The following is a 24,598-nucleotide window of genomic DNA, read 5'->3' as shown; positions in this document are numbered from 1 at the left end:
TGTTATGATGCCAAGCTTATAAACATAGAAGAACCCTTTTGATGCTGTACAGAACACATTCTCCATCAATCAAATAGTGCAAATGCTTCTCTAAGTGTTCTTGGTTCCATAAAGAACTACAGAACCTTTGAAGAACCATCTTTTTAAAAAAGTGTATACAATCTTCAAAAAAAGGATTTTTTGTAAAGGAAATAGTTCTACAAAGAACCATGAACAATCAAAGAATCCTTTGCATGCTTAAAGGGCTCTTTGCAAGATGACAGGGTTCTTTAGTTTGATGGAGAATGTGCTGTAGATGGTTCTTTATAGAACCTTTTTGAAAATACAGCACCAAAAAGGATTGCCTTATTGTTATAAGCCAAAGAACCCTTTTTTGGTACTGTATAGAACCTGGCTGAGAGTGTACGTTCTTTAAAAAAGATGGTTATTCAAGGGTTCTATAAAGAACCTTGCACACTCAAAGAACTCTCTGAATAATCAAAGGGTTCTTTGTATCGTGAAAGGCTTCTTCAGATTGATGGAGGAGGTGTTGTAGATGGTTATATCTATAGCATCAAAAAGGGTCCTTCTATTGTTGCAAGTTTAACACCCTGACAATAGAAAAACCCTTTGGGTACTAAGTAGAACAATTTTCAATAAGGTTCTACCTAGAACCACGTTCCGAAGAACGCTGTCATGATGCAAAGAACCCTTTAGTCATGCAAAGTGGTTCTTTGAGAGGTCACGGTGGCTTATAGAGCCACTTTCTTTACTGAGGAACCCTAAAAGAACCCTATTTTTTTAAGGAGTGTATGATGATGGAGCTTCATTCCCAGCCTCTGAGGAGAGGGCCAGGACTGGGCACTCCTGACCCCTGTTCACCTGCAAGAAACCGAAGATTGTAAGAGTGGATTGTACCCTGGAGATGTTGCTACGGAAAGTCTATCTACTACACAACAAAGGTTATTCACAAAACAACGTCCAGCCTTCAGCATCACCTCCAGCCTGACCACCGCAGAGTGGAAAATCTACACTGAGCGCCGCGCAGACATGTGGGTGGTGAAAAAATTCATCTACACTGTTGTTTTTTTTTTTTACTGGAGAAGCCAAAGTTGGTCATAGTCTAAAAAGGGTATGTGGAGCTTTACCTTAGCCCCGCCCCCCTCTCCACGTGGATGCTGGTTTGGGGATAAAACCTGAACGAACACCATGGAGCTACAGTCATGCGCCTCATCTGAGGACTGCATCCTCATATGGTCCAGTCTTTCCTCAAGCTGTTGTGCTTCTTCTGACGCCACTACGCTCTACGAGCACCATCATGACTGGAGATATCTCGGAAAAGAGCTCGCTGCAGTGCGCCCAGCCACTGGTGAGTCCACTCATTCCTGTGCTTAAGGCGTAATACCTAATTTTGAGATACTTGCAAAATTCTTAATTCATTCATCTTCTAAGCCGCTTATCCTCTTGGGTTGTGGGAGGTGCTGGACCCTATCCCAGTGCTCATTGGGTGGAAGGCATTAATATATAATGTAGACAGTAATCAGTAATTATAACATACTTTCTTATAATTTAATCTCTAAATCTTTTTCATTATTGTGAGATATTGAGTCAAAATTATGAGATATTAAGTCGTCATTAGATACTATCAGTTCTGGTATAGAAGGTCAGAATTGTGATAATTATATTATATTATATTATATTATATTATATTATATTATATTATATTATATTTGTCTTCTCGGGGCTTTACAGATGTACACAGACGAACGAGAAAAGGAGGACTTTAAGCAGCTCACAGAACAGAAGAAATCGGAGGAGCCCGTCCAAGGGCGGTGGGCCAGGTTCAACTGTGAGTGACTACAGTGCACCCACACCAGCATCAGCGTTTACCCCATTTCAGCCAAACATTCCATCAGTGGCACATTCATCACATGTGTTTAAACATGAATAACTTACAACTTACAACTGTTTGGGATGTCAACAAAATCCAAATTCCAGGTAAAACTAGAGAGGCAGGTCTTTCCGACAACATGCCACATGTGGCGTTGTGTGTTGTTCTTCCTTGTGAATTCCCAGCCCTGATTGACCCAGCACTTGCAAAGTTAGCCGTATTGGCCACCCGCAAGATCAGTGTATCAGCTCGATAGTCAATGGCCATTTCTTTCTATATGGGTGTTTTTTGGGTCGTCATTTGGTAGCCAATCAGAAAACTTTAAACACCATCCAGCAGATCCAAAGTAGGTTTAGAGGTTTAGCTTTAGAGACCTGCACACACTGTTTCAAAGCTTGACTGTTTTTATATATTATATACAATTATATGCACACACACACACACACACACACGCACACATATATATATATATATATATATATAATTGTTATATTTCTGATGTTAGATATAAGAAATCTGTAGTTTATAAAACTGAATAATGAAAAAATGAAAGAACTGAAAAATATTTAAAATATAAGAAATGAACGCTGAATTTGTGGAGGAAATTACTTAATACTAGTAAAATTCTTCTGCCAAGAAAATTTTATAAATTGGTTCCAGTCTAGAAATAAGTATCTATGATTTTATCTGAAATGATCAAACTTTTGAAATAAGCATAACATGTTTTTTTTTTTAGATTAAACTTGCAGTAAGACTGGCTGAACACAGTAATAAGTGAAATACAGAATTGTTTTATTATTATATATATATATTTTTTTGCATTTTTAATTTTAGCTCACTGAAAAAATATGAGAAAATAAATCGCAATATAAGTGGAAATTCATTCATAATAGTGAAATATAATTGTGCTGTTACTTGAAACAAGTTGGCTCGTCTTGAAATAGTTCAGCCTAAATTCTTACTTAATTTAAAAATAGTCCATAGTCTCTGAGCAGAATCTTAAAACAGGAAAGTGATTTTACCGAAATTACAACCAGAACTGCAAATGAAATTTCATGGCAATTGAAAATATGTCTGCATGAAATAAAATAAAATAAAAAATAACAGGGAATGAAAACCTGTGCAGAGGTTTTTTTATATAAAAAGTAGTGAGTAACATTTTAAAATATGATAATTCATCTCAAATTTCCAGAGCTAAGATTTTAAATCTTGACAAGCACAGAATAAACAGCAGTGCAAACAGTCCTTAAAGTTTTCTGAGAAGACAACTCAGCACTATGGGTCTAAAAGAATATGTAACTATCAAGAAGCCCTGAGGAAATTAATCATATTTGCAAATCAAACAAAGAAGTGCTGGTTCTCAGAACAATAGACTGTCCAACCACGAAGCCAGACATCAACATCACTGAATGTGTTTGGGAATAATTGGATGATGAGAAAATGCAGCCAACTTTTCAGGCTGAACTTTGTAGGAAAAAGTATCCCTGCAGATTTCTTCGAAAAACTGAAAGTGAGGCTCATGAAAAATGAGAGCTGTAATAAAGGTAAAGAGTGGACACTCGAAATATTGAAGAAAAAATCAAGAAATGTTTTCCGCATTTTCCTGACAGTGAAAAATGAATAACTTCTAGGAAAGGCCAAAGAATATATGTACCAAAGCTAGACTCTACATTCCTGAACATACAATATCAAATGCAATATCATATATATATATGTTTGATGTTACGTCACCTTATGTCACATGTACATTTTTGCAGTTTACTCTAGTTACTCATCATGAATCAAACATCATGACACCTGTCTTGTCAATTTCCCATAGCATGGCATTATGCATCTCACTGTTGTCGGAACAAAACCTCGTATCTCCAAAATGGTAACTTTTCAGGAGAAGGAAAAACCTACATTACTTTTAATGTAAATCAATGGAACCAGACATATTTCCAAGTCATTTTGGGTCATTTCTGTTAGTCTGTTCATCATGAAATTTACATCCAATGTAAAGGGCGACAGGCATTTTCAAATTATGCCAAAAACTGAAAAACATCAAAAATGGAGATACAGGGTTTTCTTCTGACAGCAGCGATATCGTAGTTTCATTTGTAAATTGCTGTATGTCGCACTTCATAAAAATGTCTGGACTGCAGTCAGATTAGTGTAGCACCTGCACTCTCTTACTAGGTAAGAACACTTGTGATGTGCAGAATGTGACTTGCCATTGCCTTGCTCAAAAAAATCAGGGACTTCCCTGAAGAAGACGTTGTCTTGATGGCAAAATATGCTATTTCAAAATGTGTAATGGTGCATTCAGAGATGTGCAAGTGTCCTTCTAACATGATAGATGCTGTCTTTTAAACTTACTGCTGGAAATAATTAAGATGTTCTTTTTCCTCTTTGGCCTAGAGAGCACAATGTCCATTATTTCCAAAAACAAACTGGACTCATCAGGCTACAAAACGTGTTTCCACTTTGCATCAGTCCATCTCAGATGAGCTTTAGCCCAGAGAAGGTGGCAGCATTTCTGGATGTAGCTGATACTTGGCTTCCCGTTTTCATAGTGGAGTCTGCATTTGTTGCTGCAGCAATGAACTGTGTTTACTTTCAAGGGCTTTCTGAAGTATGCCTGAGCACATGTGGCTATTTCAGGGGTCAAAGGTCATTCAGGATCGCCTCTTATATGCAGTGATTTCTCTGAATCTTTTAATAATGTTATGGACTATATAGGGTGAAACCTCTGTATTGCTTGTAATCATGTGTTGAGAAACGTTGTTCTTACATTGTTGGTCACATAGTTTTTCACAAAGTGGTGAACCTCGTCTCTCCTTTGATTTTAAATGACTGAACCTTTCATGAATGCTCTTTTATACCCAATCATGATGGGATCACCTGTTACCTGTTCACCTGTTTACCTCTAAGTTCTAAACAGGTGTTTTTGATGATTCCACAAACTTCCCAGTCTTACTGTCCCCAAAGTTTTTTAAATGTGTTACAGGCAACCAGTTTGGTATTAGAGCGCATTTACTTTAAAAATCAACAAAGTTTTTTAGATCAAATATTTCATTTTAATTTCTTTGTGGTATTTTAATGAAATTCCTGTAAATGATAGATTACAAATCACTGCTTTCTGTTATTGTTTGGATTTTACTGTAACCTTGGGAATTCGGCTTATATTTTTTCTTTGGTTGGGGTCTAAAGATTTCCACCTGTTTTTGTTTGTGTTGCTGTAACCTAGAAGCTAGACTCTTTGAATCCCCAGGCCTGATAACATCGTGCTCATTGGTACTATAATGCCAAACACATTTGGTACGTTTTTATCCCAAATCTGAGAATTTGACAAGGGACACAAGATCGTGGAAGACTCCAGAAATTCTGCTTTAGAAACAGAAGTCTCTGTTTACTCCTATGTCCACAGTCTCAGGGCACCTCTGTTGTGCCTTTCTCGGCATGACTTTGGTTGTTTTGGGTCCTGGACATGTTTCTAAGAGATTTGCAGCTGGAATCCAGCGCTGCTGTTCCATCAACACTGACTGATGTGTGGCACCATCCATGTCTTCTAAGGGCAGCACTATCTGCTCCCTGACCACTTTGTTGTGCAAATATGTCCTTAAAGTAAGAGTTCAGTGAAAATCAAACAGGCAAACCCCAAACGTAGTCGATCAGTCAAGGTATTGGTCTTCCAGACTTGGTCATTCTATTGTTGTGGTGGCAAATGGTGTCAATGAAGCTGTGAAAATAAGCCCAAAATAAGGATAAATGACAGATAAAAATGCATTCTTTCTAAAGTGGTTTCTGAGTTTATTGTGGGTTTTTGTCTCTGCAGTCTGCAGCCCACCATGGCGGACGTTTTTCTTGTGGCACTTGGGAGAAGAATGGATCATTCTCATCCTGCTGGGAATCATCCCAGCCATCTTCAGCTGGGCCATGGATTATGGCATTGAATTCTTCCTACACAGTGAGTCCAGCTTTTCAAGATGTTCTATTGCAAATGAGCATGTCTTAATACAAAGACTGGCGATTTGTAGTGAGCACTAGTCATAATATTGAATTGGGAGGGCTAAATAAAGAGCTTAGACTTAGAAAAACGCCTGGAAACATCCTAAATGTAACCCATGTAAGATTGCAGTTTAGTTGAGCCAGCTAGTGACCAAGCTCACAGGCTAAGAAGCTCTATCAGCATCATGAGAGGAACCAGACGTTTAGTGCCCCTAAAAAGCTCCCGCATAGAAAGTTATTACTGAAATTTGTTGAGACATTGTTATATCTGGCCTAAAACCTTCACGTTCATGGCTGAATTGTCCAGGATTGTAGTTATGGTGACCCCTGGTTCCTATCATTTACATTACATTTATGGCATTTGGCTGGTGCTCTTATCCAGAGCAACTTACAATTTGGTCATTTTACACAGGTAGGCCAAGGTGATGTTAGGAGTCTTGCCCAAGGACTCTTATTGGTATTGTGTAAGGTGCTTGCCTGGTGGGGGATTGAACCCCAGTCTACAGTGTAGATGGCAGAGGTGTTAACCACTACACTATCCCGACCATTAATCACCACCACTGTAAAGACATCACCATTTCACGTCAAACCGCTCTAAAAGACATTTCAACCGCTTAACCAGCGCTTCACAGAGGTTCAAAGGGTATACTGTATTACGCAGCCCTAGAAAGGGTGAAGTATGGCAGAAATTTAGAAAATTCTGCGGAATTTCCCGTTAAGTGTGTCTTTTTCGTCTTTCTAGGCACAATTTGGGTGTATGAGAAAGCACACGACCATGTGTTCCTGCAGTATCTGGCCTGGGTCTCCATCCCTGTCGTGCTGATCATCATTGCAGCAGGCTTCACCTACCTTGTGGGACCCCAAGCTGCAGGTAAAACATGCACAACAGTAGCAAAATTCTGTTCAGGGAGGTCGAGTTACATGTTGGGGATCCAGGTAGTGAGCATTAAGGCCTATAGGTGTCACTATAGTGACCCTGCATATACAGAAACCTGATATATGGTAATTGATTTCAGATATATGACATATATGACAGACCAAACATGGATTTCCATTATATCCAACTTATATTAGACACATATGGACATAGTTCACATAATGTCACATATACCAACATGATTGAACTTGGTTGTATGCATATATATATATATATGCACACCACATATGTCCTGTTTTGTTGTTTTTCAGTTTTTGACATAATTTGAAAACACCTGTTGCCCTTTACACTGTATGTAAATTTCATGATGAATGGACTAACAGAAACAACTCAAAGTGACTTGGGAAAAATTCTGGTTCCATTGACTTACATTAAAAGTAAAGTCGTTTTTTTTTTCTTCTCATGTAAAGTTACCATTTTGGAGATACAAGGTTTTGTTCCGACAGCAGTGATACACACGTAAACCGCCTAACACTGTAATAACTGCTTCTCTCTGACCTGCTGACCCCTACAGGCTCTGGAATTCCAGAGATGAAGGCTATAGCAAAAGGGATTGATGTCAAAGGTCATCTCAGCCTGAACACTCTGGTGGCCAAAATCGTTGGCCTCACCTTTGCACTGGGCAGCGGCATGCCTCTGGGGAAGGAGGTATCACACACACACACACCCACCCACACACACACACAGAGGTCAGGAATTAATAATCAAATTCTTGATTTTTAAAGCAATGAGATGAACAATGAAACCATGAGTGTAAATCTCTATGTGCCACTGGAGGGCGGTGCAGAGGCTTGGTCTCACACTCCATTCAGAGTTCCATCTCTGCTGAGTCCAAAGACGGAAGCATAGAGACAATCAAGCACAGAATAAAACTAATACGGGGGAAAACATCAAGCCACAGATCATAATCTGCTAACGTGTAGTCTGGCTTAATTAATTAATGCTGTACAATAACCTTTAACAATTTCAACCACCAAATGATTCCTTTATAGGCTTTTTGTATTGACCAGCTTTAGAGTTAGCATGTCCACTGTGGTATAGATCTGAGGTCATTGTGGGACCTTATTTATTCAACTTTATTTATTTCCACTGACTTATTTACTCATTCCTTAGGATGGAGATCTGTGTTGTTGTAGTCACTGCTCTCTGTTTGTGTGGCATTAATAATACTACTGAGTACGGCTGTCGTAGTTAAACAGTGCTGGATCTGTTCTCTCGTTCTATCAGAGCCCCTTCGTGCACATCGGGGGCATCTGTGCTGCGCAGCTGAGCAGGTTTGCGGCGTACATTGGCAAAGTTAAAGAGGTAACTAAACTACAATAATCACAATAATAAACCCTTTTTAATTTTACATAAAACAACTTTCATTGAACCAAACCAAATAAATAAATAATAATAATAATAATAATAATAATAATAACAATAATAATGATAATTCTAAGATTGCATGGCTATGTGCTTGATTTTATACACCTGTTAGCAATGGGTGTGGACGAATACTGACAGATGTTACTACTGTGCTGTTCAATGTGTGTGTGTGTGTGTGTGTTAGAGTAAGGCTCAGCGGGTTGAGTTGGTGATTTCCGGCTGTGCTGTTGGCCTAGCATGTTGCTTCGGCACCCCTGCTGGAGGTGAGTATGTTAGTGGTGCAACTATCATATATATATAAAGTGAAATACTGTGCAGAAGTCAGAGACCTTCATTTATCTGTTTTTTTTTCAGTCAAAATATTTCAATTTTTTCAGTGTAAAACATACATTTTAGTTGAAAATTGCACCAAAACCACAATCCATTCAGTGGTCAGTCCATCGTTCAGCTTCTTTGCTTGATGTGTCCGTCTCATTTTCTCAGTGAGGTTCTTCTTGATCAGCTACACGTCCTTTCAGACCCACAGCGCTGAGTGGTCTTCTCACAGTGGAAGGCTGGACAGAAACACCTGTGGACGTTCTCAGATCTGAAGCAGCTTGATTTTCTCCTCTCTCTGAAAGATCAAAGCTTTCAGTGCTGTTTATCTGATGGGGGCAGTTTTAGTGTCTAGTAGCTCTTCCAGGTGTCCCAGTTTTTAGTTTCTATTTTGGACGTTTCTATTTGAAAGCATCTTTTTTTTAAGTTGGTTTTGTTCTAACACAGTTTAAACCATAAATAGTCTTAAACGCTAGGGTAAAAGTATAACTGCTAGTTCACCCTTTAACACTGAAGGTTGGCATGCAGACTTCTGGTCACCATAGCAACGCAGACAATCTCACCTAGCTAGTAGAGGTTCAAGATGAACATTGATTTTTTTGGTGGCGTATATAATCACTCCAGTTGGTTTCCTGATACATTTAATTTGCAAACACTAAAAAACTGAAGTCAGTTTCTCGTTCACCAGCTTCTCATTTGACTTGCCCCATTCCACCTTAAATGGTGCAGCAGTTACATTCTGGCACTTCAGGCACCATTTAAGGTGGAACGGGAAAATTCAAACAAGAAGCTGGCAAATGAAAAGCAACTTCAGCCTCATTACTGAAACTGTTAGACTTTTACGGAAAAGTTTCCTGCTGGAGATGCGAGAAAAGCAGCTGTAGCTGAGCTGAAGCTTAAAGCAGAGCAGAGTAAGTCTGGGTTTGTGGTAATACTATATTTTGTAGCCTTTACTAGCACATTAACACATACTGAGACACATTTACAGCCAACATGGTTAAATGGACATGAAACATTGTGGCTCCCAAAGTGATTTGATTTTTATTGAAAGGATAAAATGTCCCTTCTTCACAATTGGGTTATGAGCCTTACACCAGTGGATAATCTTTTATCTGACCTCCTAAAAATGAAAAACTTGTACTTAGTGGCTGTTTTGACTGGAGATTACATAAATGAAATGTGGCGTCTGGCTTTTGCACATCTCTGTATATCACTGATGAAGTGATTATGTGATTTGAATGTTTTGAATATATGTATGTATATGTGTGCTTGTTTCAGGTCTGCTGTACAGTATAGAAGTAGCCTCAACCTTCTTCTTGGTCAGGAACTACTGGAAAGCATTCTTCGCTGCCACCATCAGCGCCTTCGTGTTCAGATTTCTGCCCGTGTGCGATGGAAGTTTTGGTATGACCAGTAATTTAAAGGCTATTTGGGAAGTTAGTTTTACAGCTGCATTGGGCAGCATTAATAACATTTTATAACAACAAGCTCTGCTAAACAGCAACTTAACCATGATGAAATTGTTTTTTTAATAACTGTATATACTAGTTACATATGGCTGTTGTTGGAAAAAAACCTCGTATCTCCGAAATGGTAACTTTACAGTAGAAAGAAAAAACACACTTTGCTTTAAATGGAAGTTAATGGAACCAGAATTTTTCTAAGCACTTTTTGAGCATTTCTGGTGGTCCATTCGTCATGAAATTTTGGTACACTGTAAAGATTAGCTAGCATTTTCAAATTCTGTATAAAAATGGAAAACAAAAAATGTAAAATGGAGATACAAGGTTTTGCAACATTCACTAATAAATTGTAGCATTTGATTTATTATTAAGATTAAGTGACCCTTATTAGTCCCACAACGGGGAAATTACTCCTCCACATTTAACCCATCCGTGAAGTGAAACACCACATACACTCTAGTGAGCACACACACACTAGGGGGCAGTGAGCACACTTGCCCGGAGCGGTGGGCAGCCCAATCTGCAGCGCCTGGAGAGCAGTTGGGGGTTAGGCGTCTTGCTCAAGGACACCTCAGTCATGTGCATTCAGCTCTGGGGATTGAACCGACGACCTTCTGGTCCCAGGGCTGGATCCCTAACCTCCAGCCCACGACTGCCCCCATATTATATTATTATATGCCTCCATATATAATGTTATATTATAACATTCACTTGAATGAATGTAGAAAATGAATCATTTAGTTCAATTTGTTAATAATAATTTTGTTGTTTTATATATTTAACTCTCACAAATACACACATTATCTAAGCCACTTATCCTCCTGGGTTGCAGGGGATGCTAGTGCCTATCCCAGGGCTCATTGGGCGGAAGGCTACCTATAACTTAAATTATATAATTTTAGTCATATAATTACATACAACACTATTTTAAGCGGAATGCTTAGTTAAGATATTTTTTTTTTCAACATTAATAATCATTAACTTGACCTCTTGTGTAAAATTGTGACTGTTATATAAGAAGCATTTAATTCCAAAATGCTGTTTATCTATTTGTAACATTATTGAATGTAGCAAGCCTTTGAAAACAATAACAACTGACATATAAATGACATGTAAAATACATTTTTATTACACTAAAAGAGGTGGTATTAATCATAATATAGCATTGATATTTCTTGTACATGCAAAGCCCCTCATGAAAAAAAGCCATAATCATAAAAAAAGAATTCTTGAAAGTGGTCTATGCAACAAAACCCTCAATTTAGAAACATAAATCATGTTGTTCATTACACAAATATATTATACATTTTTGAAAAGCATTTATAGTATAGTTATTATATATTATATTATAGGATCATATATATTACATTATGTAATATGGTATACTATAATAATAACCAACATTTTTCATTTCCTTTACAGCAACCATTACACCTCTCTTTAAGACATGGTTTCGTCAGGAACACCCCTACGAGCTTCTAGAGCTCCTTTCCTTCTGTGTCCTGGGGTATGTTCTTTGTGACATTTCATGTTGTACCTGCTCAACTTTTTCTTGTAAATACAAGTTCATTATAAAAATGAGTTTCAAAAACATTGGGACAGGGACAAATATTGAAAAAAACATCCTAAACAGCATCAAGGAAAGGTCTATTATTTTTGACCGAGGATCGAGGGTCCGAAACAATGCATCAGTGAATAATAGTTTGAGAACACCATTCCTCCACCAACGATTTTAGGTATTTCACCCTCTACGGTGCATAATGTCATCAACAGATTCAGGAAATCTGGAAAAATCTCAAGACTAAGAACAAATGTTAAGACTAAGAACTATATATAAGTCAATGTAATTGACTGTTCATTTCTTTAAAAACTTATATCTTTTACAAAAAAATCTACTCGCATAGCCTTAGGAATACTGTGACAAACCGTTGTCAATAAAAAACACATCCAAAAATGAAAGATAAAATTGTGCTATGCCCAGCTTAAGCCATGCATCAACAATGTCCAGAAACACCACCAACTTCTCTGGGCTCAACCTTTCAGATCGTTTATGGAAATAATGAACTTGTGCTCTGGACCGAAGAAGAAAAAACACCATCCAGATTGTTACCAGTGTAAAGTTGAAAAGCCAGCATCTGTGATGGTATGAGGGTATTAGTGGGTAACTTGCCTGTGAAAGCACCATTAACCCCTTAAAATCTCAGGCTTGTTACATACTAAGGCTTATTATTTAGTAACTGCAGGAACTTCAGTGCAAACTGGCTGAGCTGTTCTTAGGTTATAGAAGTGTGTAATAATGATTTGGGCCTACCTAGAGCTGGGTGTTAAAATCCATCCATTTTCCAAGCCACTTCTCCGTCAGGGTCGCAGGGGGGTGCTGGAGCCTATCCCAGCAGTCTTTGGGCAGAAGGCAGGATACACCCTGGACAGGTCGCCAGCCCATCGCAGGGCGGGTGTTAAAATGATAATGATAATTATTGTGATATAAATCTTCCTCTGTACAGCAATAAGAAAGGTTTTGATAAATTGTTCAATCTCTGTTTCTCAGTGTACTGTGTGGTCTGGCTGGAGCGTTCTTTGTCTTCGTCAATGGTGTGATGGTGCGCTTTATTAGGAGCGAAAGACGCATCAGTCAGTTCCTCGTCAAGACGTGAGTTACGCAGCGTTGCCTGCCTCTACTTGCTCTGCGGAAGGTTATGGATTCATGCAAGTGAATATGTATGTAATACAAATCATCAGTGTACAGAAACCTTTGTGTGCATTTGTGTAGGCGTGTGCTGTATCCTGCTTTGGTCACTCTTGTGATTGCCACTCTGACCTTCCCCCCTGGATTTGGACAGTACATGGCTGGGGAGGTAACACCTCAATTTATTAACAATTAAATAGCTTTCATATTACTTTCATAGTGGTTACAACAATGTATAGTAATATAGAAATAATTTACTCGCTGAACAATTAAATTTTAATGTACTGACTATACACCAGTGACACCCTGAAATAAACATTCTGGAACGGAACCAAAATTCAGGACACGTTAGGCCGAAACACAAAAAAATTTAGACTGTACATAGTTTTATTCATAATTATATTATATTTGTTTAGAATTAATATTAAATATTAAAAGCTGTAAAAATATAAAAAGACATCTAAAGCTGAATTCCACAGCACCTCCCTGGAACCACAGAAACCACTATATTCTTTTAACATTTAAAGAGTGTGGGCATGGAATCCGCATCTAGCAGTTTGAGGTTTCTCCAGCAGGGGTCACTATTAAGGCGATTTAGTGTCTGTTATGTATATAGATGAAACAGCCAACCTCAGCAGGATCTAACAAAAATGCGTGCTTGCAGCTTGAAGAAAAGAAAACAGTAGTTTATTTTTCAAACTGACGTTGAGTTATAAGTTATGTAAACCTGGACTAGTTGCAGTCTGAGTATCTAAACCTGGATTAATCGCAGTCTGAGTATCTAAACCTGGATGAATCACAGTCTGAGTATCTAAACCTGGATTCATTGAAGCCTGGGTATCTAAACCTGGATTAGTCACAGCCTGGATATCTAAACTTGGATCAATCGTAGTCTTGAGTAATCCAACCTGGATTAATCATAGTCTGAGTATCTAAACCTGGATTAATCATAGTCTGAATATCTAAACCTGGATTCATTGAAGCCTGGGTATCTAAACCTGGATTAGTCACAGCCTGGATATCTAAACTTGGATCAATCATAATCTGAGTAATCAAACCTGGATTAAACACAGCCCAAGTACTTAAACCTCGATTAATCACAGCCTGAGTATCTAAACTTGGATTAGCCACAGTCTGAGTACCTAAACCTGGAATAATCATAGCCTAAGTATTTAAACATCGTCATCATCTGAATAACTAAACCTGGATCAATTATAGCCCGAGTATCTAAACCTGGATTAATTAAAGTCTGAGTACTTAAGCCCATACATTCTGAGTAACAAAACACATCTTTAAGCGTTTTCTGCTCTTTATCTCTTCCATTTTTCAGCTTCCACTCACTCAAGCATCTTAGACAGCATACAGTAATAATCCAGAAGCTGCTTATGTCACTTATTAGGTAGAGCTAGCACTGATTGTATGATGGGGCGAGACCCAGCTACCAGGTGGGAATAAACTATGAATAAATTGGAGGGGAAAAAAAAAACAAACAAACAAACAGCTGAGCTGTTAAGCAAATCCTTATGTTGCCAGGTGGCCATAAACTACTGTTAACAAACTACATTATGGAGAACTGGTTATTGTGAACAATAGTTAATTAAAAATTGAGACCCTTATTAATCCCACAGCAGGGAAATTCCACCTCTGCATTTAACCCACCTGTGAAGTGAAACATCACATACAATCTAGTGAGCGCGTGCACATGCACACACGCACACGCACACACACAAACAAGGGGGCAGTGAGCAGCCCTATCCACGGCGCCTGGGGAGCAGTTGGGGGTTAGGTGTCGTGCTCAAGGACACCTCTGTCATGTGCTGTCAGCTCTGGGGATCGAACCGGTGACTTTCCGGTCATGAGGCTGGTTCCCTAACCTCCAGCCCACGACCACCCCCAAATAACACTAACCTCAAGTACTTATTGAATGTTAGTTTATTGTATTTTGTCACTGCTTTTTGAAAGGAAAGAGATCAACATGAACTGACTCCCTGACTTCTTGTCCATAGCTGACTCAGAAGGAGACTCTGTACGCCCTTTTTGACAACTACACATGGTCCAAGCACCTTCAGGAGGATCATTTTGACCCGTCCGACCACTCGGTGGCCTGGAAGCACCCACATGTCAATGTCTTCGGCACACTCGCCATCTCCTTCATCATGAAGGTCAGCATTCTCCAGCACCTTCACTTGTCTTCTCACAGTGGAAGGCTGGACAGAAACACCTGTGGATGTTTTCAGATCTGAAGCAGCTTGATCTTCTCCTCTCTCTCAAAGATCAAAGCTTTTAGTGCTGTTTATCTGATGGGGGCAGTTTTGGGGTCGACCAGCTCTTCCAGGTGGTTGTTAGGAGCCACAGTTTCTCTGGGGCTCTTGGTCAGTAGACGTAAAGCTGTTATTTGTCTCTTTCCCAGTTCTTCATGTCGGCCGTGGCGATTTCTATGCCTGTACCATGTGGATCTTTTGTACCAGCTTTCGTCATTGGTAAGTTTGTCTATCATGTGTGAGTGAGTGTGAGTGTGTGTGTGTGAGTGTGTGAGTGTGTGAGAGAGAGAGAGAGAGAATGTGTGTGTGTGTGTGTGTGTGTGTGTGAGTGTGTGAGTGTTTGAGTGTGTGTGTGTGTGTGTGTGTGTGTGTGTGTGAGTGTGTGTGAGAAAGACAGATCAATAAATACGTGTGTATGTGATCAGGGGCTTACCTCGGGAGGCTGGTGGGTGAAGTGGCGGCTGTTGTGCTGCCTGAAGGAATTCATAATAATGGCACTATCTTCACTCCAGTCCCAGGAAGCTACGCTGTAGCAGGTACAAACATGCACACAGCACTTCGGCGTAAATCTGCAGTCGGTTTATAAAAATGACCCATCGTATATGAAAAATCAGTACATCCCCTGCGTGCTCTTTACATTAATACATGAGAATTACAGTAACAGTAACACTCTACTGCATGAATTAGTACTTAAACATGATCAAATCTTTTAAATTATGGACAAAATAATATTAAATAAGACATTTTTGAAAAAAAATTTTAGTGAATTACTTGGTGAATTGTTGCCATTTGTTGCTTAAATAATGAAACATTTTCAAAGATAATATTTATTTCTATAGCACCATACAACTGAAAAAAAAAACACCATAAAATTAAATTTTTCTCTAAAAACATTCTTTTATCCTTTTATTGAAAACAAGAATAATCAAATCCAACTTATATTTACAAATAATTTCAATTAGTATTTGGAGTGTATGGTAATAACAACATCATAATAAAAATTCCTGGTTGTGTGATGTCATGAAGTATTGGTCCTTTCAAAGTAAAAGTCCCTTTTTCCACATTTAAATATGAAACACAGGTTTTATAGCACTGCTGTTTAGTAGTTGTTGCCATATGGCAGCGCTGCAGTAGAGGGTTAACATATTGCATGTTTTGTAGAAGTGTAAATGAGTCAGCACGCCCCCAACAGGAAAAACCTTTATAGTGCGCCATGTCTATTTACATAAAACACATTTGTTTACATAAAACACAACAGTGCTGTAAATTGGACTTAGAAAATCAACAAAACATGTAATTTGACCAAAACCTTTGCATAGAACTCTTTATGTCCTATGTTTACACAGTCAACCATATGTTTGTGAGCTTGCGTCTTATGATCATTTGCACCATATCAGCTCCAACACTTACCATGTAGGACCTTCATCAGTGGACACTGTCGGCTGGTCATTTTGGTTGGTGGACAATTCTCAGTCTAGCAGCGACACTGAGGTGTTTAAAAACTCCAGCAGCACTGCTGTGTCTGATCCACTCAGACCAGCGCAACACAAACTAACACACCACCACCACCGCTGCAGTGCTAAGAATGATCCACCACCCAAACAGCACCTGCTCTGTGAGGGTCCATGGGGGTCCTGACCACTGAAGAACAGGGTAACAAAGTATCAGAGAAACAGATGGACTACAGTCTGTAACTATAGAGCTGAGATAGAGTGGAGCTGAATGGACGATGAGCGTAGATACAAGGAGGTGAACTTATCGAAGAGGCTTGTCTATGTATTTGTCTCTGAATAACGACAGATATGATGTGTCTATACATGAGATTTTCTTATGGAATATTAGCCGAATTATATTACTATGACACAAACGTCCAGCCTGGTGCATAAGTTCACATTTATTGTCCACTAATAAGAGGAATGTAGCTAGAGGACAATTTCTTTCCAAAAATGCTGACCTTTTTCCATGTTTACAGTTTTTGGCCATGTCTATCAGACATAATCAATGAAATTCCTCTGTTTGTTTGATGTGTGCATGTACAGGTGCAGCTGCGATGTCAGGGGCAGCCACTCACACCGTATCCACAGCGCTGATAGTGTTTGAGTTGACTGGTCAGATCAACTACATTTTCCCTTTAATCTTTTCGGTTATTGTGGCTAATATTGTGGCCCAATCCCTCCAGCCTTCGCTATATGATACCCTCATCCGTGTCCGAAAACTGCCTTATCCAGCAGAGCTCACATGGGGCCACCACAAGTGAGTGAACCTCAGCGTCCATTTCTATCTTGTCTCAAACATTTCAACTCATCTTCATGATGAGTGACGAGTGACTTATGGACTAATATGGTAATTGCTTACTGCTTAGTAATTAGGTTAATTAACTTGCTATTACATTATACGGCCAAAAGTTTGTGGACACCTGCCCATCACACCTGTATGAGTTTGTTGGACATCCCATTCTAAAACCATGGAAATTAATATGAAATTTGCCCTCTCATTGAAGTATCCACTCTTCTGGGAAGCCTCCCTACAAGATTTTGGAGTGTATCTGTGGGAATTTGTCCCCATTCAGTCAGAAGAGACTTTGTGAGGTCAGGCACTGATGTTGGACGAGAGGTCCTGGCTCGCAATCAACCTTCCAGTTCACCCTAGGTGTTCAGTGGGGTTGAGGTTGAGGTCAGGGCTCTGTGCAGACCACTGGAGTTCTCCCACACCAAACTGGTCAAATCACATCTTCATGGACATCGCATGAGTGGAATCTTGTATACTGGCAAAGGAGGACAACTCCATATAGGTGTGATGGTCAGGTGTCCACATACTTTTGGCCACATAATCTGTGGGTTACTTGTTCATGGACATGCAGTAAGTGCCCATCCTTTGTACCAATATTCTCTCTCTGTAGTGGGCCTAGTATTCAGGTGGAGGATTTCATGGTGAAAGACGTGAAGTATATCACTCTAAACTCTACGTTCAAGGACCTCCATAAAATCTTATTCTCGAGACAGTTCAAGTGTCTCCCACTGGTTAAGTCTGCAGGTATCTCAACACACACATTATGCACGTTCATACACAATACAAGCACTACTCAAACCCAGTGATGTATACGTCTTGATTGACAGCCACAAATTCAATGCCTCTGTTTTTGGACAGATTCAATGATCCTGCTGGGCTCTATTCAGTGCGTTCAGTTGCGGGCTCTGCTGTCCCAGCATCTCAGCCGTGCACGGCAGCTGGAGTACCTCCGTGAGGACGAGAGGAAGCATTCGAGTATTCCCACCAGCGAGGATGAAAACGAAAAGGACATCCAAGAGGTCAGGACTGAGACAAGTGACCGTACCAGTTAGTGGGGATGCACATTATGTCAGTGGCTAAATTATTGCTCACTGGTAAATGAGAAAATGCATTGGAGTTAAAGCCAAGCATTACGACCAGGGGTGGAAATGTGCCATTCCGGGAGGATGGGATGGCGATCCTTCTCAGAGAAAAACTACATACAGTTATTTTACATATTTCTAAAGCAAGTACATGTTGTTAAACGGACCCCAAGTCCAGTCTATAGACTGTGAAGCCATTGGAAAGTTGCCCTGACTCTTCTTGTGATAGCACTGGTGTTTCTGCTGAACACAAGTGAAGTTATTGTGAGTGAAGTGCTGGCAAATTCAGCCTTTTCAGTGGATCCATGAGGGCAGATTTCACTATCGGTGTACGTTAGAATATACTAGAACACACAAATTTATTAGTCATAGCTAATTTACAGTTGTAATGTAAAACTTTCCAGTGTAAACATTTGCTGGTTCAACACTTGCTGTTATTTGGATTATTGGATTTAAGGATAAATTCTGAATATGTTTAGAAGGGGTATGAAGGGAAGACCAGTATTTTCAGACCCCTGCTTTTAAGGATGAAACTAACATTTACTAACAGTGTTCTCGTGTTCCAGGTCTCACCACTCAAAAGACCAACTGCGAGAGGTACAAAGACGACTTTTAAACTATAGAGAGATAGTAATAACAGAGTTGTTATTAGACCTTTCTTGTTTTATCTGTCAGAGTTCTTCAAACTGGATCTTGAATCCTGTTTGTAGACTTGAATTTTGTAATTCCTGGCAGATTTAACACTATTTGGCTGATCAGTCACGGCAGCTGATTCAACTACCAGTGATTGCAAAACCCAGAAACTAGATTACTAGGTCCAATTTCTAGACTATTCTGGCATCCAATAACGATACTACACAGCAAACTTCAACATTTTACACATTACACATAACTGAGGCCTTGTCCGTGCTTATCTGGATATTTTACCTCAGTTAAATAGCCTCCATCCACAACAACAGAGCTTTTCAAAATATCTCCATCCTCACAAAACTGCAAAATTTTCTCAAGAACATTTACATGAGCATGCTTTGCCCAGTGATGGCGCAGAGATACAAAAACAATAGACTTGGCTCGCAGGCAGTCAGACCTCCGTAATTTGATATTTCCCATAGATTCAAAGTCCAAATTCTGCCAGAAAATAAAGTTTAAAAAAGAGCTTAAAAAAGAGAGGTGGAGTTTTTCTAGATTTTCACTCCATTTGAATACACTCCATTGAACCTGACTTCGGTCATCATCAACATCACATATCTTTAGAATTATTGTTTGTGATCCGTTTAAAAGAAGCGAGTGCAGTAGATAGTAAAAGATCCACACTGTGGTTTAATGAAAAAGTATTTTGTTGTAAATGTTATCACCCATAAATTGCAGAGATGTCTGTCTGTTATTCCAGAGTTCTGCATGCTTAGTAAATGAAAACAGGCATTGTCAAAATAGTTACACTTTTGCTGGCTGCATGAAATTGCTGAAAATGTGTGGATGGGAGACCAAAACGCAAGAAAAATGTAAAATATCCAGGATCTAGTATCTAATCTAGTATAAATATCAAGATCTGAGTCTGTTTGCTACACCTTCAACAAAGGTCCACTAGAGTGAAAAGTCAACATATTTCCTAAGGAATTGTTACCTTTCCAACATGCTGTTATCAAATAAGCATTGTTATTATGCCAGAAAATCCTAATGGAAGCATCTTGTCAATGACCTACAAACCCAAATTGTTATGAACAGAGCAGACTGTGTCTTTAAGTTCTATTCCGGTCAAAGACACAAACACAGAAATATGGAGTATGGAAACCATGCATTGCATGCACACACAAAACAATCGCTTATAGTTGAGCATGATTGTCCAGGTGGATCCCTAGACGGCTGCTGAGGCAGATCCGAGATCCACGGTGGACATGGTTAGAGGTGGCTGGTGCTTGGGTCTTCTTTTTGGTAAGCCTTTCTTTCAATCACTGCTTGTTACTCCTGGGGCTTTCAAACGGACTGCTAAGGTCCATCCTGTGCAATAGGGACTTTGGGATACTGTAAGGCAGCAGTGCCCAACCCTGATCCTGGAGAACTATTGTTTCCAGGCTGAAGCTGGAATGAATAGACAGACATTGGTTAACTGGACCATTAGGTGCAATTGATTGTGCACCAATTTGGGGAACATTCTCATTGCAGGTTGGTTTTTACAGTGGAGGATTCTTTTTGAACCACTGCAATAGTGCAGTTCTATCCTTCGCTACCATCACTTAAACCGTGGTTATTGTTAAGTCTATGCAAGAGGGATGGATTCATTCATGCTCCGTTGTATATGTATAGAAATAAAAATTGCTCTGCAGGCCCTTTATAAATGAAGAATAAGAAAAATCTGTTGAACCAGTTATGTGTTATCAGACACCCAGCTTTCAAGCACAGTGTGGACCAATTTGAATTTCAAGATGAGTTTTCTGGACCAGGTCTGGATTTAAAAACACATTTTGGGGGTTCTTGAGTTGTGCAACTGTCTAGGCATTTGGCCTTATATTATCAGCAGATCTTAACTCTGATCCCAGAGGGTGTCAAAGCCATCTGAGGCTGAGGGTCCCGAGGTGACCTGGATAGGTACAATGGCCCTGCCTCTACCTCCTTATTCTAAATGTGAATGTCTTTTGGCAGACAGAATTGGCTTTTAGTGTTCTCCTCCATACATGTTGAGCTGCCTTGTGACTTGCCCAGTAACATTTCCAGATCCATCAGTAAAAACTCAAATTTTACCTTATTCCCAGTGGCAATGCTACATAGAGCATGGGTCTCTTCATTTTGACCCTGGAAAGCCAGAGTGCAGCACAGTTGAGTGGTTTTGCTGCTCAAACACACCTCAAACCTAGTAACTAACTGCAGAGTTGAATCGTACATGCTCACAAAGGGAAATCACCAAACTGAGCTGGACTAAGTTCCTTGAGAACTGGAGCTGGGCAGTGCTGATCAAGAGAAACTTGAAACTACTGCTTGAGGAGGGAAGGCATGTTTCACAAGCCAGATATTTCCTGGAGGAAGCATATGCAGCCTATACCCTCCCAGCTTGGTAGCATCATATGAAGAGGAGACCTGCCTAGCAGGTGGACTTTGCAGTGACAATTTTGAGGGGAAAATTGTAAAGAAAAAAGTTTGACCAACATACAAACTTTTGGTGCAACTGGTTTTAGGTCCAGAAGTAGGAAAGCACCTTTAGATCAGGGTAGAAGGGTAGTAGATCTCCAGGAGCAGGGTAGGACAAACCTCCAATAGGGGCACTACTGATAGAGCCATTCTCTGACATGGTTTAGAAAATTGTTGTTGGGTATCCTAGCAGGCATCTGAATGGCTGTTGGCTGATGGTGATGGCAGCTTTGCAGCTAATGTAATTTCCTAAGCTGCAGGGTGGCTTTTCATCAGTGTCATCGATGGTAACATGGCATGGTAAAACAAGTTACTGAACGAAGACTTTTATGCTTAGGCTTCCAAGATTCTGACATTACCTTGAAGACTCTTCTCTGTTCCCATTCTATCGTGGAAGGACTAGAGGTATGAGACTTTCTTTTTACCTATTAGAAAGGAAGTCCTACTCAAATTAACCTCAATCCTACAGGATTGCTAAAAACCAGAATTTTTCAGGTGTGAGAGACCATGAATGTTGATGATCTCTTTCTTTCTAGGATGATCCTGATATGGAAGATACCATGACTAAAAAAGAGGTGACAACACCACACACTTTATACAGGGATTCACTTGAAAGAGGCCTGAAATATTCTGTTCTAACTCCAGTTAGGATGAAGCAATCTGAACCAAAATAAACCTGCTACATACCTTGCCGTGAGTGTAATCGATTGCCTTACATGCAATGCTGGAGGTGATCTCCATTTTCTGCCAGACATATGAAGGGGATGTGCACCTGGAAGTTGCAAATGGAGGTTAAATGTTGTGGTGGCTGTCCGCCACCTACCTCATTGCTCCAATACAGGAGCATAAGGGCTTTTTCAAAGCTCCGGATACTAAGGATCACATTGCATGTTGTTTTGTTCGGATTCCATCATCCTGTAGAGAGTTGTTACAGAATATTCGGGGCCTCTTTCGAGTGAATCTCAACTTATTCATACATGAATACCACTGTGACAGGATCACCTGTTCTCAGCTTGTTACTTTCGAATCCTTGTCCTGCATGGCTGTTACAGATATTGCCTATAGCAGGGGTGTTCAAGAGACCAGCACATCTGCTAAACCTGGTAACCAACTGCTGAGTTGTTGAGCTTGGAACTCATTAATCTTTGCTGGACTGAGGCCCTTCAGAACCACAGTTGGACACTGCAGACCTAGAATAGCAGAGACGTGGTTATTCACTGGAGCGGGTGGGGGGTTAAAGGGTCTAAAATGAACGGTGACATATGACTAATTTGTAAACAGGTAATTATTTTTATACAGAAAAATGTACCCATTTTCTGAAACTGCTCTGTAGAGAAGTGAGATTTCTTTGGGGATTGTTTTACTGTAGAAGATGGGTGATCAACCCTGGTCTTGGAGATCTACCACCCTGAAGAGTTCACAGATCCAACACACCTGGCTCTTATATTCAGATGCTCCTTAAGGCCTTCCTTATTTGGATCAGGTGTATTTGATTAGAGGTGGAACTAAGCTATGCAGGGTGGTAAATCTCCAAGACCAGGATCGGGCATCCCTAAACGTTGACAAAAGTTCATTTTTTGTGTTTGTTCCTGTCTATGGGTGCAGATTCTGGAGTGGGAGGAGCTGCAGCTGGAGGACAAGGTCAACTTTAACGACTGCAAGATTGACCCTGCCTCCATCCAGCTTCTGGAACGTACCTCGTTGCAAAAGGTTTGTGTTCTAGGCATGGGTGTTTTTACGGTTTTTGCTGTTTGAGTATTCATGTTTTGTATGCAAACAATATTCTACGGAGCCCTGCTGTTGACATGCCATGTAAATAATGTGTGGCCATGTCTTATTAACGTCTGGAAATGAGATCCTAATGCATGGCAATGGCTTAGTAAGGCATGTGAATGATATCATACATTACTAAGTTATGTCCATTCATTTGGATCTTATTCCCATGCCTTACTAAGTCGTGGCTATGACTTAGTTACCTTGTTCCTTTACCTTACAAAGTAATGGCCACGCCTTTGGATCTTGTTTCCATGCCTTACTAAGTCGTGGCCATGACTTAGTTATCTTGTTCCCATGCCTTATTAAATCGTGGCCATGACTTAGTTATCTTGTTCCCATTTCTATTCAGTCACATGCAAACCTTTGGCCAAAATACATTTCAGTGCAATTTGTGTGCAAATTTTGGTGCAGTTTCTGTTTATTTGCCAAGACATATTGGAGGGAAAAGTTTTATATATGTATACACCGATATACCACATATGAATGTACACCTCCTCGTATCTAGACTCATTATTCCACCCATTATTCACGTACCGGACACTTGAATGAACATCTTCACTGCTTGTGGGAATATTGGTGCCCTACTAATAATTAGCTGCATTCAAAACAGCTGGAATATGCCTTAACACCCCCTCTGCTTCTGCTTCTTCAGGCCCACAAAATCCTTACTATGATGAGTCTGGATGAAGCGTATGTCACCAGCGCTGGGAAACTCATAGGGGTCGTGTCACGTAGCGAGGTGAGGATTTAAGCGCCGAGTGGTATTGATAGTCAAGAAAGTAAATGTACAGCAACAAAAGTCTTTACAATAACGTTGAAGCTGAGTGTACATCCAGTTACCAAAGCAATGAGTCGGATTTCACTCTGTTTGTCCTGTAGCTGAGGAAGGCGTTTGAGACTTTGGCAAAGGTGCGGGCGCCCGTAACGCACCCTCCCATGGAAACCCTCAGAGAGACCAGGACGAGATGCAGGAACACGGACACCCCCGAGGCCACAGAGCTCCACAGCCTCCTGGGCAGCGAGAGCAGCCTGGACCAGCCCGCAGAGCCCGAGGAGAAGTGATGGATGGAGGGAGACGGAGTCTTGGGTCTGACCTGATCCCAACCCAGAGTTTTGAAGGAGAATGGAAAGAAGGGATGAAGTAATGATGGGAAAATAGTAGCTGTGAAAATATTGTTTCTGATTAATATATAGTTTTTTTTTACCTTGAAAAATCCTCAGGCCTTTCCCGCCGTATTGCATGTGAATTTACCCTTAACTGTGTTTGGTGTTCTGATTTGCATCAGAGGGTCTTCACATTGATGTTGAGGACACTTTTCCTCCCCTGTGAAATTATCTTTTTTTTTAACGCACAAGTGAAGATAAAGGAATATCCTAAATAATGAATGTATTACCAGCCACAATAAATCTGGAACGGAGCTAATTAACCCATCAGAAA

At 39.9% G+C, this 24,598-nt stretch overlaps 1 protein-coding gene across 1 annotated transcript; it reads left to right on the top strand.

Annotated features, from left to right (window-relative positions):
- Positions 1-1,208: 1,208 nt before the first annotated feature.
- On the top strand, positions 1,209-24,598 carry LOC108440322 (chloride channel protein 2). The gene is made up of 23 exons (XM_017719128.2): positions 1,209-1,348; positions 1,732-1,828; positions 5,688-5,819; positions 6,603-6,731; positions 7,312-7,445; positions 8,025-8,102; positions 8,350-8,428; positions 9,759-9,884; positions 11,366-11,450; positions 12,492-12,593; positions 12,714-12,798; positions 14,636-14,791; positions 15,040-15,109; positions 15,316-15,426; positions 16,930-17,143; positions 17,790-17,923; positions 18,038-18,198; positions 18,828-18,858; positions 21,722-21,789; positions 21,921-21,959; positions 22,990-23,094; positions 23,813-23,899; positions 24,040-24,598. The coding sequence occupies exons 1-23, from the start codon at positions 1,298-1,300 to the stop codon at positions 24,220-24,222; spliced, it is 2,457 nt and encodes an 818-aa protein (XP_017574617.1). The 5' UTR covers positions 1,209-1,297; the 3' UTR covers positions 24,223-24,598.

This window comes from Pygocentrus nattereri, chromosome 17 (assembly GCF_015220715.1).
Source record: "Pygocentrus nattereri isolate fPygNat1 chromosome 17, fPygNat1.pri, whole genome shotgun sequence".
Classification (NCBI taxonomy): Eukaryota; Metazoa; Chordata; class Actinopteri; order Characiformes; family Serrasalmidae; genus Pygocentrus; species Pygocentrus nattereri.
This window is presented reverse-complemented; position numbering and strand designations above follow the sequence as displayed.

Bases quoted from the DNA above. Each gene is read 5' to 3' on its own strand.
- LOC108440322 (XM_017719128.2), top strand. From the start codon at position 1,298: ATGACTGGAGATATCTCGGAAAAGAGCTCGCTGCAGTGCGCCCAGCCA. The intron at 1,349-1,731 runs GTGAGTCCACTC...GGGGCTTTACAG, and splicing joins TGCAGTGCGCCCAGCCACTG to ATGTACACAGACGAACGAGA. The intron at 12,799-14,635 runs GTAACACCTCAA...TCTTGTCCATAG, and splicing joins GACAGTACATGGCTGGGGAG to CTGACTCAGAAGGAGACTCT.